An 18976-nucleotide genomic window follows, 5' to 3' on the forward strand; every position below is an offset into this window, starting at 1 on the left:
ACTAGAGGACTGGAGCATAGCCAAAGTTGTTCTGCTGTTCCAAAAAGGCTCCAATCATAAACTAGGACATTATAGGCCAGTGAGTCTGACATCAGTTGTGGGAATTTATTGGAAGGTATTCTAAGGGACCGGATATATAAGTATTTGGATAGAGATGGACTGATTAAGGAAAGTCAACATGGCTTCATGCATGGCAGGTCATGCCTAACCAGTCTTATAGAGTTTGAGAAAGTTACCAGGAAATTGGATGATGACAAGGCAGTGGATGGTGTCTACATGGACTAATTTGGACTTTAGTAAGGCATTGGACAAGGACTTGCAAGGAAGTTTGGGCAAGAAGGGTCAGTTGCCTGGTATTCAGTATGAGGTAGTACATTGGATTAGATAATAGCTTTGTGGGAGAGGCCAGAGAGTGTTCGTAGAGGATTGCTTCTTTGACCGGAGGCCTGTGACTAGTGGTGTGCCGCAGGGATCAGTGCTGGGTCCTTTGTTGTTTGTCATCTATATCAATGATCTGGATGATAGGCGGTTAACTGGATCAGTAAATTTGCAGATGACACCAAGACTGGGGGCGTCGTGGACAGTGAGGAAGGCTATCAGTGCTTGCAGAGGGATCTGCATGGCGTCGTGGACAGTGAGGAAGGCTATCAGAGCTTGCAGAGGGATCTGCATGGCGTCGTGGACAGTGAGGAAGGCTATCAGAGCTTGCAGAGGGATCTGCATGGCGTTGTGGACAGTGAGGAAGCTATCAAGGCTTGCAGGGAGATCTGCATCAGCTGGAAAATGGGCTGAAAAATGGCAGATGGAATTTAATGCAGACAAGTGTGAGATTTTTCAATTTGGTAGGACCAACCAGATAGGCTTTATACAATGAACGGTAGGGTACTGAGGAGTGTGGTAGAACAACGGGAACTGGGAATACAGATCCATAATTCATTGACAGCGCCGTCACAGGTAGACAGGGTCATAAAAGAAGCTTGTGGCACATTGGCCTTCATAAATCAAAGGATTGAGCACAGGAGATGGGACGTTATTTTGAAGCTGTACAGATGTTGGTGAGGCCTAATTTGGAGTATTGTCTGCAGTTTTGGTCACCTACCTACAGGAAAAATGTAAATAAGGTTGAAAGAGTGCAGGAAAAAAATTACAAGGATGTTGCCGGGTCTGGAGGACCTGAGTTATAAAGAAAGATTGAATAGATTAGGCCTGTATTCTTTAGAATGAAGAACATTGAGAGGAGATTTGATAGAGATATGCAAAATTATGAGGAGTATAGATAGGGTAAATGCAAGCAGACTTTTTCCTCTGCGGTTGGGTTGGACTACAACCGGAGGTCACGGCTTAAGGGTGAAAAGTGAGAAATTTAAGGGGAACATGAGGAGAATCATCTTCACTCGGAGGGTCATCAGAGTGTGGAATCACCACAACTGGTGCATGCAAGCTCAATTTCAATGTTTGAGAGAAGTTTGGATAGGTATATGATGGTAGGGATATGGAGGGCTATGGTTCTGGTATAGGTTGATGGGAGTAGGCAGTTTAAATGGTTTTGTCATGGACTAGATGGGCCGAATGGCTTGTTTCTGTGCTTCTTTTTATATTTCTATGCCCTCTTCTCATTTCTGCCATTGGGAAGGAGGTACAGGAGCCTGAAGACCACAAGCAATGTGTCAGGGACAGCTTCTACCCCACCGCCATTAGTTATCTGAGTGGTCCATCAACTCACGAACACTACCCCATCATGCCTTTCGTTTTGCACTATTTCGTTTAAATTCTATGTACTATTTTATGTCTTTGCACTGCTCTGCTGTCCCAAAACAAGAAGTTTCAAATCCAGTATCAGGGATGATAAATCCAATTCTGATTCAGCCTGTGTCACCTCGGGTCGGGAGGACCGTGGTCGAAGGGGACCACGATGCTCTCGTTGTCCTGGGCGGAGGGTCCCTGTTCCTCCACCCAGACCCCCACTATCTGGTGACTAATATTCCTGTGCCTGTGGGCTCCATCCACCCGGATCTCAGGCTCCAATTAATATATTGTGTAAGACATCCCTGGACTGATTGGTGTGAGCTCATCGCTCAGAACATTAGACGTTTTCAGAAACTCCAGCTTGGTCAACTTCCTAGTGATGAAACGACGCTAATTATAGGAATTGTCCCCTTGGAACAATTTGGCACAATTTTCACAAAATTCCATCTTCTCATTCCAGACTCTCTCTCCCTGGAGCATCAAGCATCTTTCCTTACTGTTGAGGAAGATCTTGGATCTGAAGCGTTGACTTTCTCGCCCTTCCACAAACGCTTCGGCTGGACAGGAACGGCGCTGCCGTGGGACGACCGACTCCGCCGGGCTGGAGGCGGCGCTGTCACGGGAGGTCGGACTCCTCCGGGGCACGACGGCGCTGTCACGGGAGGTCGGACTCCGCCGGGGCAGGACGGCGCTGTCACGGGAGGTTGGACTCCGCCAGGCCGGAGGCGGCGCTGTGACGGGAGGTCGGACTCCGCCGGGGCGGAGGCGGCGCTGTGACGGGAGGTCGGACTACGCCGGGGCGGAGGCGGCGCTGTGACGGGAGGTCGGACTACGCCGGGGCGGAGGCGGCGCTGTGACGGGAGGTCGGACTCCGCCGGGGCGGAGGCGGCGCTGTGACGGGAGGTCGGACTCCACCAGGCCGGAGGCGGCGCTGTGACGGGAGGTCGGACTCCGCCGGGGCGGAGGCGGCGCTGTGACGGGAGGTCGGACTACGCCGGGGCGGAGGCGGCGCTGTCACGGGAGGTCGGACTCCGCCGGGGCAGGACGGCGCTGTCACGGGAGGTTGGACTCCGCCAGGCCGGAGGCGGCGCTGTGACGGGAGGTCGGACTCCGCCGGGGCGGAGGCGGCGCTGTGACGGGAGGTCGGACTACGCCGGGGCGGAGGCGGCGCTGTGACGGGAGGTCGGACTACGCCGGGGCGGAGGCGGCGCTGTGACGGGAGGTCGGACTCCACCAGGCCGGAGGCGGCGCTGTGACGGGAGGTCGGACTCCGCCGGGGCGGAGGCGGCGCTGTGACGGGAGGTCGGACTACGCCGGGGCGGAGGCGGCGCTGTGACGGGAGGTCGGACTACGCCGGGGCGGAGGCGGCGCTGTGACGGGAGGTCGGACTCCGCCGGGCCGGAGGCGGCGCTGTGACGGGAGGTCGGACTACGCCGGGGCGGAGGCGGCGCTGTGACGGGAGGTCGGACTCCGCCGGGCCGGTGGCGGCGCTGTGACGGGAGGTCGGACTCCGCAGGGGCAGGACGGCGCTGCAGCAGGAGGTTACGCACCGAGGGCAAAGATGGCGGTGGCTTACCGGGCGGCGAGCGCGCTCCTCCGGGCCGGCAGGGTGAGGACCGGGGCCGAGGCTACTCCGCAACGAAGGCTGGAGGTTTCCGGCGGGGGGTGGAGGCACTAAGAGCGGGCAGGGGACTGGCTGCAGATCAGGGACAAAGGCCTGACACGGGAAGGTCAAACGGGCCGTGGGTCGGGGGTGGCGGACCCGGGGCAGGAGGTGGGGAGAGGGATGGTTGAGACCTGGGGACCGGGAGTATGGTGGGTTGGGGGTATTTGTGGGGATAGTGGCCCCGGTGATGGGGGGGGGGGGAGGTTGGCCGGGGTCGGGAACGGTGTCACCGGGATGTCGGTTGGCGAAGTGAAATGCACAGGAGCCGGTAGATCCGCTGAGCTCGGGTCCGGCGGCCGGAGCAGGACGGACCGACAGGCGGGACCGTGTGCGGGCGAGAAGCCCGTGGTCACCGGTGAGGGAACCGGGGCAGAGCAGCCGGCGGGGAGAGGAATGAGGTGAGGGACCGAGTGATTGCTGTGCGGTCCAGCGAACACCGAGAAAAACAGGGTCCTTGAGGCCGGCACCATGGCTGGGAGTGATCAGGATGCAGACATCGCACAAACTCATTTCAGGGAGGTAGCACCTCCATCCCACCCATATCCCCATCGAGCTCCAAGGGTGTGTGTATACAGGACGTTTGATTATGAAAGAACACAACAATTTATATTATATTATAATGGGGTCTTTTTTTTTATTCTGTTACAACTTTAAGCAAGTCTACAGGGAGTTTGGCCTCATCACATAGGACATCAATAGAGTAGCTCCTTAGCAGCTGGCCAGCTAGTTTAAATAACGTTAGCGATGCTAATGAACGAATGACACCTGTTAAACTCACCTCAACATGTCATTTACAGTCTTAACCCACCATGGGCAATAGAAAAGTCACTGTTGCAAACAGTGCAGCGAGCAACACTGTCATTATTTTTGACCCCTGTTAGGCAGGGATACACTTTAGTGTAGTCAGGGGTGACGAACGTTTTATATTTTCTTTTTTTGCAACACTCTGCCATGGCGCTGCAGGACACTAAACTGAACTGATGGACAATGAAAGAGTGAGAGAGGGGTAGACTGTAAAGCCCACCCACAGAGAAAACTGATAGGTCTACTTAGCACAAAGAGACCAGTCAGGATGTGCTCTCTGTCACTCTCTGGCTACATCTGTCTGTCTGTCTGTCTCTGTCCTCTCCCTCCACCCCCTGCTCTCAAAAAAAAATTGATTTCCAGGATATTGTATATAATTTGCAGGCATCAGGGAGCCGCTATCGATATGCGGGAGACTCCCGGAACTTCCGGGAGAGGTGGGATGTCTGGGATTGTTATGACTGACATGTGATGCTGAATTTATTGTTTTTGTGGCAGCAGTTCAGTGCAATGCATAAAATCAATATAAATTATATAAATAGTACACAAAAGAAGGAAACGAGGAGGTAGCATTCATGGACCACTGGGAAATCTGATGGCAGAGGGGAAGAAGCTGTCCTTAACTATCAGAGTCATTCCCTCTGCTTTCTGAGCAAATGAGATGCTCGAGGTTGGGGGGGAGGTGACTCTAGGCATTCAATCTGTGTGCTGGGGCAGTGACCCCATATCCTGGGGTAGTAAATTCAAGGTGACCCCAGGGAGATCCTGTGTCTAGGGGCAGTGACTGCACAGTTGATATGGTAGGCAACTCCAAAGGATAAAGGTAATCAAGGAAAACACGGGAGCCTGGGAATAATGTGTCTACACTTCACTTTTCTTTTAGTGAGAAGTGTGCGTGTGACACAGTGGCATAATGATGTATGCTATTCATGTACTTTCACATCTAACCTGTAATGAATTATGTGAACAACAAAGAATGCTTCCTCAATATATATTTGAGTAACATTGTGTGTATATTACTGAAATGTTAAAAACACAACAGTGGTGACCCTCATAACCTGGGACAGTGACCCTGGGGTGACTTGGTTTACTGGCACGGTGACCCTTGGTTTAGGTGTACTATACTGGTAATACAGTGACCTGGAGTAAAGACCATAAGATATAGGAGCAGAATTAGGTAATTTGGCCTATGGACTCGGACCCCAAGATCCCTCTGATCGTCCACACTGCTATTTTATCATGGCTAATCCAATTTCCACCCATGTATCACTTCTTGCCCTGACTAAACAAGAATCTATCAGCCTCTGCCTTAACTATAGATAAAGATTTTGCCTTCACAGCTGCCCATGGCAATGAATTCCACAGAATTACCTCTTGTCTGGTTGACTGACCTCTACCTTGCTGAGGCCAGGCAACAATTGTCAGACACCTCCTCTTTCTTACCCCTTGAACAGGACCCCATTAAGGAGCACCAAGCCATGAACTCTGGGGATCTCCCATCCACTGCCACCAACTTCATAGTTCCCTCACCTCGTACTTCCCATTTCTACCTCCTACCCAGGATCCACAAACCTGCCTGTCCAGGTAGACCCATTGTTTCTGCTTGTTCCAGCTCCACCATTCGATCATTGCTGATCCTTTTTTCCCCTCCTCAGCCCCACTTCCAAGCCTTCTCCCTTAACCTTTGATTCTGTGTCCAGTCAAGAACCTTTCAAGCTCTGCCTTAAATACACCCACCGCCCTGGCCTCCATGGTTGCCTGTGGTAACAAATTCCACAAATTCACCACCCTCCGGCTAAAGAAATTTCTCCACATCTGTTTTAATGGGACGCCCCTCTATCCTGACTCCTCCTCGTCCTTGACTCCCCTACCATGGGAAACATCCTTTCCACATCTACTCTGTCTAGGCCTTTCAACATTTGAAAGGTTTCAATGAGATCCCCCTTTATCCTTCCAAATTCCAGCGAGTATAGACCCAGAGCTATCAAATGTTCCTTGTACGATACCACTTTAATTCCTGGAATCATCCTTGTTAACATCCTCTGAACCCTCTCCGATGCCAACACATCTTTTCCTAGATGAGGAGCCCAAAACTCTTCACAGTACTCAAGACGAGTCCTCCCCAGTACCTTGTAAAGCCTCCAGATCCCTGCTCTTGTATTTTGGACCTCTTTCAATGAATGCTAACATTACATTTGCCTTCTTCACCACCGACTCTACCTACAAGTTAACTTTGAGGGTGTTCTGCACAAGGGTTTTCTTCCTGTTTAGAAAATGGTCTACATATTTATTTCTACTACAAAAGTGCATGACCATGCATCTTCCAACACTCTATTTCATTTGCCACTCTCTTGTCCATTCTCCTAATCTAAGTCCTTCTGCAGTCTACCTGTTTCCTCAACACTAACTGCCCTTCCACCAGTCTTTGTATCATCTACATATCTTGACTCAATTTTATCCTCTCTGATTCAGTCCCTTCCTACGTTGGTGAGACTTCTCACACTCCTGATCTTTTCAATGATATCAAGTTCATCTTATTTTCACTGTGGATGTCCACAGCCCCTATACGTCTCCATCCCCCATCAGCAAAGCCTCAGAGTTCTCTTGTTTATTTCATGACACCAGACCCAAACAGTTCCCCTCCATCACCACCCTTCTCCGTCTAGTGGAACTGTTGCCCGCTGTGCCTTTTTGTTGCCTATGTAGAACAGTCTATGTTCCAAGCCTACACTGCTATCACTCCCCAATTTTTCCCTTCGCTACATCAACCACTGCGTTGGTGCTGCTTCCTGCACACACATGGAGCTCGTCGATTTCATCAACTTTGCCTCCAACTTCCACCCTGCACTCAAATTTACCTGGTTCATTTCTGACAACTCCCTCTTCTTTCTCATTCTCTCTGTCTCTATCTCTGGAGCTAATTACCTACTGATATCTTTTATAAACCCACTGATTCTCACAGCTACCTGGATGATATCTCTTCCTATCCTGTCACTTATAAAAACTTCTCTCAATTCCTCCGTCTCCACTGCATCTGCTCGCAGGATGAAGCTTTTCATTTCAAAACAAAGGAGATGTCCTCCTCCTTCAAAGAAAGGGGCTTCCCTTCCTCCACCGTCAACACTGCTCTCACTCGCATCTCTTCCATTTCATGCACGTCTGCTCTCACCCCATCTTCCTGCCACCCCACCAGGGATAGGGTCCTTTTGTCTTCACCTACCACCGCACCAGCCTCCACGTCCAGCACATAATTCCCCGTAACATCCGCCATCTCCAACAAGATCGCACCACCAAGCACATCTTTCCCTTCCCCCTGCACTTTCTGCTTTCCATTCCTGATGTGACTCTCTTGTCCATTCGTCCCTCCCCACTGATCTCCTGTATATTGTATATTCCAGTCAAGAAGAAAAAAAGAGCTTATGAGAGGTTCAAAAAACTAGGTATTGATAGAGATCTAGAAGATTATAAGGCTAACAGGAAGGAGCTTAAGAATGAAATTAGGAGAGCCAGAAGGGGCCATGAGAAGGCCTTGGCGGACAGGATTAAGGAAAACCCCAAGGCATTCTAGAAGTATGTGAAGAGCAAAAGGATAAGACGTGAGAGAATTTGCTTCAGTGTCACTACGGAAAAGGATCTTGGCAATTGTAAGGATGACTTACAGTGGACTGAAAAGCTTGAGCAGGTAGATATTAAGGAAGAGGGTGTGCTGGAGCTTTTGGAAAGCATCAAGTTGGATAAGTCACCGGGACAGGACGGGATGTACCCCAGGCTACTGTGAGAAGAAAGGGAGGAGATTGCTGAGCCTCTGGCGATGATCCTTGCATCATCATCAATAGGGATGGGAGATGTTCCGGAGGATTAGAGGGTTGCGGATGTTGTTACCTTTTCAAGAAAAGGAGTAGAGATAGCCCAGGAAATTATAGACCAGTGAGTCTTACTTCAGTGGTTGGCAAGTTGATGAGGCAGGATTTATGAACATCTGGAGAGCCATAATATGATTGGGAATAGTCAGCATGGTTTTGTCAAAGGCAGGTCGTGCCTTATGAGCCTGATTGAATTTTTTCAGGATGTGACTAAGCAGATTGATGAAGGTAGGGTCATAGATGTAGTCTATATGGATTTCAGCAAGGCATTTGACAAGGTACCCCATGCCAGGCTTATTGAGAAAGTAAGGAGGCATGGGATCCAAGGGGACCTTGCTTTGTGGATCCAGAAATGGCTTGCCCACAAAAGGCAAAGAGTGGTTGTAGACGGGTCATATTCTGCATGGAGGTCGGTGACCAGTGGTGTGCCTCAGGGATCTGTTCTCGGACCCCTTCTCTTTGTGATTTTTATAAATGACCTGGATGAGGAAGTGGAGGGATGTCTTCATAAATTTGCTGATGACACAAAGGTTGGGGGTGTTGTGGATAGTGTGGAGGGCTGTCAGAGGTTACGGCGGGACATTGATAGGATGCAAAACTGGACTGAGAAGTGGCAGATGGAGTTCAACCCAGATAAGTGTGAGGTGGTTCATTTTGGTAGGTCAAATATGATGGCAGAATATAGTATTAATGGTAAGACTCTTGGCAGTGTGGAGGATCAGAGGGATTTTGAGGTCTGAGTCCATAGGACACTCAAAGCTGCTGTGCAGGTTGACTCTGTGGTTAAGAAGGCATACGGTGCATTGGCCTTCATCAATCGTGGGATTGAGTTTAAGAGCTGAGAGGTAATGTTACAGCTATATAGGACCCCGGTCAGACCCCACATGAAGTACTGTGCTCAGTTCTGGTCACCTCACTAGAGGAAGGATGTGGAAACTATAGAAAGGGTGCAGATGAGATTTACAAGGATGTTGCCTGGATTGGGGAGCATGCCTTATGAGAATAGGTTGAGTGAACTCGGCCTTTTCTCCTTGGAGCAAAGGAGGATGAGAGGTGACCTGATAGAGGTGTACAAGATGATGAGAGGCATTGATCATGTGGATAGTCAGAGGCTTTTCCCCAGGGCTGAAATGGCTATCGTGAGAGGGCATAGTTTTAAGGTGCTTGGAAGTAGGTACAGAGGAGATGTCAGAGGTAAGTTTTTTTAAAAAGACGCGGAAAGTGGTGAGTGTGTGGAATGGGCTGCCGGTGACGGTGGTGGAGGCGGAAACGATAGGGTCTTTTAAGAGACTCCTGGATGGATACATGGAGCTTAGAAAAATAGAGGGATATGGGTAACCCTAAGTAATTTCTAAGGTGGGGACACGTTCGGCACAGCTTTGTGGGCCGAAGAGCCTGTACAGTGCTGTAGGTTTTCTATGTTTCTAACCAGAAAAGGCCCCTTTTATTTCCAGTCGCTGCCTCCTGTCTGTCAGCCATGTACAGTACTGGTGCTATAGTGATCCGGGGTTACTGGGATGGTGACCCGGGAATATCTCTGTTTACTGTGACAGTGACCTGGTTTCAGGTGTACTGTACCAGTATTACAGTGACCCCAGGATATCTCTGTTGACTGGGACAGTGACGCTGTTCACTGGGATGGTGACCCTGGGATATCTCTGTTTACTGGGACGGTGACCCTGGTTTGAGGTGTTCTGTTCTGGTGTTACAGTGAGCTGGGGATATCTGTTTACTGGAACGGTGACCCTGGGTTGAGGTGTTCTGTACTAATGTTACAGTGAGCTTGGGATATCTCTGTTTACTGGGACGGTGACCCTGGTTTGAGGTGTTCTGTTCTGGTGTTACAGTGAGCTGGGGAATCTGTTTACTGGGACGGTGACCCTGGGTTGGGGTGTTCTGTACTGGTGTTATAGTGAGCTAGAGATATCTCTGTTTACTGGAACGGTGACCGTGGTTTGAGGTGTTCTGTACTGATGTTACGGTGAGCTGGGGATATCTCTGTTTACTGGGACGGTGACCCTGGTCTGGGGTGTTCTGTACTGGTGTTACTGTGAGCTGAGGATATCTGTTTACTGGGACGGTGACCGTGGTTTGGGGTGTTCTGTACTGGTGTTACGGTGAGCTGGGATATCTGTTTACTGCGACGGTGACCCTGGTGTGGGGTGTTCTGTACTGGTGTTACGGTGAGCTGGGGATATCTCTGTTTACTGGGATGGAGATCCTGGGATATCTGTTTACTGGGACGGTGACCCTGGTTTGGGGTGTTCTGTACTGGTGTTACAGTGAGCTGGGGATATCTGTTTACTGGGACGGTGACCATATTTTGAGGTGTTCTGTACTGCTGTTACGGTGAGCTGGGGATATCTGTTTACTGGGACGGTGACCCTGGGTTGTGGTGTTCTGTACTGGTGTTACGGTGAGCTGGGGATATCTCTGTTTACTGGGACGGTGACCCTGGTTTGAGGTGTTCTGTACTGGTGTTACAGTGAGCTGGGGATATCTCTGCTTACTGGGACTGTGACCTTGGTTTGGGGTTTTCTGTACTGGTGTTACGGTGAGCCTGGGATATCTGTCTACTGGGATGGTGACCCTGGGATATCTGTTTACTGGGACGGTGACTCTGGTTTGGGGTGTTCTGTACTGGTGTTACGGTGAGCTGGGATATCTGTTTACTGGGACGGTGACCCTGGTTTGAGGTGTTCTCTACTGGTGTTATGGTGAGCTGGGGATATCTGTTTACTGGGACGGTGACCGTGGTTTGAGGTGTTCTGTACTGGTGTTACAGTGAGCTGGGGATATCTGTTTACTGGGACGGTGACCGTGGTTTGAGGTGTTCTGTACTAGTGTTACAGTGAGCTGGGGATATCTCTGTTTACTGGGACTGTGACCCTGGTTTGGGGTTTTCTGTACCGGTGTTACGGTGAGCCTGGGATATCTGTTTACTGGGACGGTGACCCTGGGATATCTGTTTACTGGGACGGTGACCGTGGTTTGGGGTGTTCTGTACTGGTGTTACGGTGAGCCTGGGATATCTGTTTACTGGGACGGTGACCCTGGGATATCTGTTTACTGGGACGGTGACCGTGGTTTGAGGTGTTCTGTACTGGTGTTGCAGTGAGCTGGGGATATCTGTTTACTGGGACGGTGACCGTATTTTGAGGTGTTCTGTACTGGTGTTATGGTGAGCTGCGGATATCTCTGCTTACTGGGACTGTGACCCTGGTTTGGGGTTTTCTGTACTGGTGTTACGGTGAGCCTGGGATATCTGTTTACTGGGACGGTGACCCTGGGATATCTGTTTACTGGGACGGTGACTCTGGTTTGAGGTGTTCTGTACTGGTGTTGCAGTGAGCTGGGGATATCTGGTGTTGCAGTGAGCTGGGGATATCTCTGTTTACTGGGACGGTGACCCTGGGTTGAGGTGTTCTGTACTGGTGTTGCTGAGCACCCTGTGTTTCATTGCTTTAGCCAGTCTTGCTGGGAGCCCATCGTTTGCAGAGCACCCTCTCCTATGCTCAGGCCATCGAGAACATTCCAGAAACCAAGCTGACGACGCTAGACAATGGGCTGCGTGTGGCGACAGAAGAATCTGATCACCCCACTTGTACGGTGAGTCTGCTGTTCCATTTCAGGGTTGTGGAGTGAGGAGAAACCCTGCCCTTCTCCCCTCCGTTGCCAAACGCCCTCCTCCAATCCATATGACCATAAAAATTAGGCAATTTGGCCCATCGAGTCTGCTCCGAAGTTTCATCAGGGCTGATCCATCTCCTCAGTCTCAATCTCCTGTTCTCCCCTGGCCCCACCATATCACTTCAAGCCTTGACTAATCAAGAATCTATCAACCTCTGCCTTAAATATATATAAAGACTTGTCCTCCGCAGCTGTCTGTTGCAACGATTTCCACAGATTCACTACTCTCTGGCTAAAGAAATTCCTCCTCATCTCTGTCTAAAAGGACGCCCCTCTATTCCGAGGCTGTGTCCCCAGGTCTTAGACTCTCCCACCATAGGAAACATCCTCTCCACATCCACTCTATCGAGGTCTTTCACCATTTGATAGGTTTCAGTGAGGTCACCCCTCATTCTTCTGACAGCCCCAGAGCAATCAAATGCTCTTCATATGAAAAGCCATTTAATTCTGGAAGAATAATTTTCATGAACATCCTTTGTATCCTCTGCAGTGTCCGCACATTCTTTCTGAGATAACGGGCCCAGATCTGCTCACAATACTCACCAGTGAAGTCTCAGCTTTACATCCTTGTTTTTATACTCTAGTCAGTTTGAAATGAATGCTAATATCACATTTGCCTTCCTCAGTTTAGACTCAACCTGCAAGTCGATCTTTAGGGAATGATACACAGTGATTCCCAAGTCCCTTTGGGCCTGAGAATTTTGTATTTTCTCTCCTTTTAGAAAATAGTTCACCCTTTAATTTTTTTCACCAAAGTGCATGACCATACACTTCCCAACAATGCATTCCATCTACCAGTTCTTTGCCCATTCTCCTAATCTGTCTAATTCCTTCTGTAGCCTCTCTACTTCCTCAATACTTCCTGCCCCTCCACCTATCTTTGTATTGTCTGCAAACAACAGGAATTCTGCAGATGCTGGAAATTCAAGCAACACACATAAAAGTTGCTGGTGATTCAAGTTCACCAGCAACTTTTATGTGTGTTGTTTGTATTGTCTGCAAGTTTTGCAACAAAGCCATTAATTCCATCAGCCGAATCGTTGACATACAATATAACAGAATCAATCCCAACACAGACCCCTGTGAAACACCACCAGTCATTGCAGCCAACCAGAAAAAGCTCCCCTTTATTCCTACACTTTGCCTCCTGCCAATCAGCCTCTGCTTTACCCATGCTAGAATTGCTCCTGTACTAGCATGGGCTGGTAGCTTGTTAAAGCAGCCTCATGTGTGGCACCCTGTCAAAGGCCTTCTGAAAATTGAAGTACATGACATCAACCAATTCTCCCTGTCTATCCCGCTTGTTATTTCTTCAAAGAATTCCAACAGATTTATCAGACAAGATTTTTCCTTAAGGAAACCATGCTGACTACGGCCTATTTTATCAAGTGCCTCTAAGTACCCTGAGACCACATCCTTAACAATTGACTCCAACATCTTCCCAACCACCGAGGTCAGACTAACTGTCCTGTAATTTCCTTTCTTCTGCCTCTTTCTCTTCTTCAAGAGTGGAGTGACATTTGCAATTTTCCAGTCTTGTGGAACCATCGTGGAATCTAGTGATGATTACTAATGCCCCCACAATCTCTTCAGCCACCTCTTTCGGAACTCTGGGGTGTACACCATCTGGTCCAGGTGATTTATCTACCTTCAAGCCTTTCAGTTCCCCAAGAACCTTCTCCCCAGTAACTGCACACACTTTATCACTCCTGATACTTGGATCTTCCACCATACTGCTGTTGTCTTACACAGTGAAGGTTGATGTGAAATACTTATTCATCTCGTCGGCCATTTCCTTGTCCCCTATTGCTGCTTCTCCAGCATAGTTTTCCAGCGCTCCAATATCCTCTCTTGTCTCTCTTTTATGCTTTATGTATGTGAAGAAACTTTTTGTATCCTCTCTAATATTATTGGCTAGCTTACTTTCATGTTCCATCTTTACCTTCTTAATGACTTTTTTAGTTGCCTTCTATTGGTTTTTAATGTTTCCTAATCCTCTAACTTCCCACTAATGTTTGCTCTATTTTGTGCTCTCTCTTTGGCTTTTATGGTGGCTTTTCTTGTTTGCCATAGTTGTGTCATCTTTCCTTTAGAATATCTCTTCCTCTTTGGGATGTACATATCCTTTGCCTTCCGAATTGCTTCCAGAAATCCCAGCCTTTGCTACTCTGCCGTCATCCCTGCCAGTGTTCTTTTCCCATCAATTCTGGCCAACTCCTGTCATACCTTTTTTAATTCCCTCTACAATATAACACTGATACATCTGACTTTAGCCTCTTCTCAAATTTCAAGGTGAATTCGATCATATTATGATCACTTGGCCCTATGGGTTCATTTACATTAAGCTCTCTGATCAATTCCAGTTCATTGTACAACCCAATCCAGTATTGCTGATCCCTTAATGGGCTCAACCATGATCTGCTCTAAAAAGTCATCTCATAGCATTCTAGAAATACCCTTCTTAGAATCCAGCACCAACCTGATTTTCCCAATATACCTGCATATTTAAATCCCCCATACTATTGTAACATTTCCCTTTTGGGATGCATTTTCTTTCTCCCGATGTAATTTGTGGGCCACATAGTTACTACTGTTTGAGGGTCTGTGTACAACTCCCCTCAGGGTCTTTTTACCCATCCAGTTCCTTCACTCTATCCACAGTGACTCAAGACCTACGACCCTCTGTCACCTCTTTCTAATGATTTGATATCTTACCAACAGAGTAATGCCTCCCCCTCTGCCTTCCTGCCTGTCCGTTCACTACAATGTGCATCCTCAGACATTAAACTCCCAGCTATAATCTTCTTTCAGCCATGATTCAGTGATGCCTACAGCATCATACATGTCAATCTGTAACTGTGTGAGAGGTTCATCTACTTTATTCCATATACTGTGCGCATTCAGATATAACACATTCAGTCCTGTATTCACCGTTATCTACTTTGTCCGCCTTTTACGTTGCAACTCATCCTGTTGACTGCAATTTTGCCCTATCATCAGCCTCTCCTTACTAGGAGTCACGCTGCACATTGCCTCTGTTGGTAAAGCAACCACTTCATCTTTGCACTATGACTCTGGATCCCATCCCTCTGCCAGATTAGCTTAAACCCACCCGAACAAACCTAGCCAACCTGCCCGCGAGAATATTGAACTCTTGGGTTCAGATGTAATCCATCCCTTTTGTACAGGTCATACCTTCCCTAGAAGAGATCCCAATGATCCAGAAATCCAAACCTCTGCCTCCTGCACTAGTTCCTCAGCCATGCACTCACCTACCAAATCATCCTCCTCTTACCCTCACTAGAGTGTGGCACAGAGATTACTACCCTGGAGATCCTGATTCTCAACTTTCTACTTTGCTCCCTAAAATCTCTTTTCAGGACCTCACCTTGTCTACGTAAGTAATTGGTCCCATTATGAGCCACGACTTCTGGCTGCTCACCCTCACCCTTGAGAACACCATGAGCCCAATGCGAGTCATCCCTGACCTTGGCACCAGGGAGGCAACGTACCGTCCGGTCTCTATTGCACCCGCAGAACCTCGTCTCTGTCCCTCTGACTAAGGACTCTCCTGTCAACACTGCAGTCCTCTTCACCTCTCATCTCTCTCATCTCTTCTGAGCCACAGCACCAGACTCAGTGCCAGAGACCCGGTCACTGTGGCTCCCCCCCCCCCCCATAGGTCATCCCCCTCAATAATATCCACAGTTGTATAATTATTTTCGATGGGAACGGCCACGGATGTACTGTGTACCTGTGCTGTACACTTTCCCTCCACCTGACAGTCACCCAGTTACTTGTCTCCTGCAACCTTTCTGCAGCTCCTGCCCACCTCCACATTCTCCTGTCAGTTGAAGGGTATCAAGCTGCAGCTCCAGTTCCTTAATACGTTCTCAGGAGCTGCAGCTCGGTGCAGATGGGTTTATATGGGAGACTGGTGGTCTTCCAGACCTCCCACACACAGCACAAAACACTGCCCCAACAGATGAGCAATGAACAAATAGCAACAGAAAGGGAGAAACTTACCAGATTCTATACCTCGCCTAAACCTGATGAACTGTAGCCACTCCAAACACTGATGCACTCAAAGGAATGGCTGCTCCTCTCTCTCTCTCCGTCTTGTTTTACGGTGGTTGGCACCCAGCTTAATGGTGCATTACCGCCACCTTCTGCTCCGGAGTGTGCGATAGACTTACATTCCAAATCCCTTCACCCAATATCTGTCTGTCTGTCTGTCTATCTATCTATCTATCTGTCTGTCTATCTCTCTCTCTCTCTCTCTCTCTCTCTCTCTCTCTCTCTCTCTCTCTCTCTCTCACACACACACACACACACACACACACACACACACACACACACACACACACCCACCCACCCCCCCCCTAATCTACACTTTATCCTCCCAACTTTGGCCAAAATGGCTGCTCCACTGGTACTTGTTATTGTTACAGGGCCTTGCTAATGAATCCCTCTTGTTGATTGGTCACTCCTCAACTCAGATAAACTGCCTTTGAAATCTTGTTTGCCATCCTGGTTAAAAGGCAGCTTTTTTTTTTACTCACCCCTGATGCTGATTGTCCAGTCCTTTGCACCCGCCCTCGTGCCCTCCTTTGCCCATGCCTTCGTACCTTCCCCTTCGTTGCATCCATCCTCTCTCTCCCCTCCGTCCCCTTGTCACCCCCATCAACCCCCCACCTCCCCCCTTCTCTGTCTTCCCCCTTCATCCCTCCCTCTGTCTCGCCCCTTCCCCATCGCCCCTTCCCGTCTCCCCATTGCCCCTTCTCCTGTCCCCACTATCACCCCTTCCTCAGTCTCCCCCATTGCTCCCCTTCCTCTCTCTCCCCATCACCTCCTTTTCCCCTTCTCCCCCATCACCACTCTTCCCCCATCTCTCCCCATTGCACATCTTCCCCACATTGCTCTGTCTCCCCCACTGCTCCCACCCCCTCCAGCATCCTTCTTCCTTTCACTGCTCCCACACTTGCCCCCGCCATGCCACTGTCCTCTCCATTGCCCCACTCTCAACCCCCTCCCTTGCCCTATTCCCCCTCCCTCGGCCCCACTGTTATCCCCTCTCCTTCGGCCCCACTCTTATCCCCTCTCCTTGCTCCTGCAGGTTGGAGTTTGGGTGGACCTTGGGTGCCGCTATGAGAGCGAGAAAAATAACGGAGTCACAAACTTCCTCCAGCACTTGGTTTTGAAGGTAAGTGACATCCCTGAACTGCTCCATGGGATGCTGGGGTCATGGAGCCTGCTCAACCACAGGGCACACTTCCCTTAGGGTGCTGGGTTCCTACTGCCTGCCCATGGCAGACTTTCATTGGGGTACCGGGGTAATAGTGCCTGCAGGCCCAGGGGCAGACTTTCTGTAGTCCCTTCAGCCTGGTCCTTAAACCAAGGAAAGTTAGGAGCTTGTTGGAATGTCTCCCCTTGCTTGGAGGAGTGCAGCTTCAACAACCCAATAAACTCAACACCATCACGACAGTCCGGTTGACTGAACCCTAAAGCTCCTTCTCTCCACCTTCCTCCCCCCCCCAGTCAGTAACTACAGTTTGCATCGTATAAAACTAATTGTGGCCAGGCTCCTCCCACGTCTGTGACCACGATGGTTGAGAAGGACAAGGCATCATGAATATGGGCACTCCACCACCACCACCACCAGGTTCCCTCCACATCAGGACACAGTAGAGGAGCTGCGACGTTATATTGCAATTGTACAATGTTTGAAGTAAATTTATTATCAAAGTATACACAGTTGCTAGAAAAAGTTTGTGAACTCTTTGCGATTACCTGATTTTATATATTAATTACTAATCTAAGTCACAATAACAGACAAACACAGTCTGCCTAAGCTAACAACACTCAAACAATTGTACTACTTCTCATCAATACTGAGTACACCATTTAAACAATCACACTGTAGATTTTAAAAATGTGAAGTCTGGGGCAATGCCTTTTACAAAAGCTATTTGGAGTCGTGTTCCCGTTGATGAGAAGAGATTGGAGATGTGGATAGAAGAGGTGCCCTGCCCTTTAAAAAAAGACACGCAGTCAGGTTACTGGTAAAGCCTGCTGTTAAGAAAAATCTGTATATGTGCATCATGCCTTGATCAAAACAACTTTCAGAGGACCTAAAAAGAAGAATTGTAGAGTTGCATGAAACTAGAACATAAGAAATAGGAGCAGGTGTGCCATCCGGCCCGTCGAGCCTGCACCGCCATTCAATAAGATCATGGCTGAACTGGCCATGGACTCATCTCTGCTTACCTGCTTTTCCCCATAACCCTTAATTCCCCTACGATGTAAAAATCTATTCAACCTGGATAGGCTACAAAAGCATTTTTAAAGACCTAAGTGTTGATGAGACCAGAGTAAGAGAAATTGTCTACAAATGGAGGGAAGTCAGTACTGTTGCTACTCTCCCTAGGAGTGGACGTCCTGCAAAGATCACACCGAGGGCAGAAAGTACAATGCAGAAGGAGGTGGGTAAAAACCCAAGGGTAACAGCAAAAGACCTGCAGAAATCTCTAGAACTTGCTAAAGGCACGTTCAAGTGTCCACTATAAGAAAAACAAGGAACAAGAATGGTGTTCATGGAAGGACACCACAGAGGAAACCACTGCTCAAAAAAAAACATTGCTGCACAACTTAAGTTTGCAAGATACTACCTGGATGTTCTTCAATGCTTCAGGGACAATGTTCTGTCGACAGATGAGGCAAAAGTTGAACTTTTTGGCAGAAATGCACACTGCTATTTTGGAGGGAAAAAAGCACTGCACACCAAAACCAAAACATCAGCCCAACTGTGAAGTACGGACGTTTTACAGGAGAATGTTAGAGTAGCGGTCTATCACCTGAAAAAAATTACTTCAGACTTTGAAGGTTAATAGAAGTTGAATGATGCAACAAAACAATGACCTGAAACATGAGTAAATCAACAACAGAATGGTTTAAAAAGAAGAAAATTCATGTTTTGGAATGATCAAGTCAGAGTTCAATAGAGACACTGGCAAGACCAGAAGAGGGCTGCTCATGTAAGGCATCCCAGTTATATTGATGAACTGTAACAGTTTTGTATGGAAGAATGGTCTAAAATTCCTCCTCGCTGTTGTGCAAGTCTGATTAGCAGCTACAGGAAACAGTTTATTGCTGCTAAAGGAGGTTCGATCAGATTGTGGCGACCCACTTTCTGGCCCACACAAACCGG

At 48.7% G+C, this 18976-nt stretch overlaps 1 protein-coding gene across 1 annotated transcript in view; it reads left to right on the forward strand.

Moving 5' to 3' along the window:
• Positions 1 to 3246: 3246 nt before the first annotated feature.
• The window catches only part of LOC140210929 (cytochrome b-c1 complex subunit 1, mitochondrial-like), a 48657-nt gene continuing 32927 nt past the window's right edge, over positions 3247 to 18976 (forward strand). The window contains exons 1-3 of the mRNA XM_072280197.1: positions 3247 to 3355; positions 11548 to 11688; positions 16886 to 16972. Coding sequence (XP_072136298.1) covers positions 3308 to 3355; positions 11548 to 11688; positions 16886 to 16972 — 276 coding nt within the window. The 5' untranslated portion in view covers positions 3247 to 3307. The remainder of the gene's footprint in view (positions 3356 to 11547; positions 11689 to 16885; positions 16973 to 18976) is intronic.

Source organism: Mobula birostris, chromosome 16, assembly GCF_030028105.1.
Source record: "Mobula birostris isolate sMobBir1 chromosome 16, sMobBir1.hap1, whole genome shotgun sequence".
Classification (NCBI taxonomy): domain Eukaryota; kingdom Metazoa; phylum Chordata; class Chondrichthyes; order Myliobatiformes; family Myliobatidae; genus Mobula; species Mobula birostris.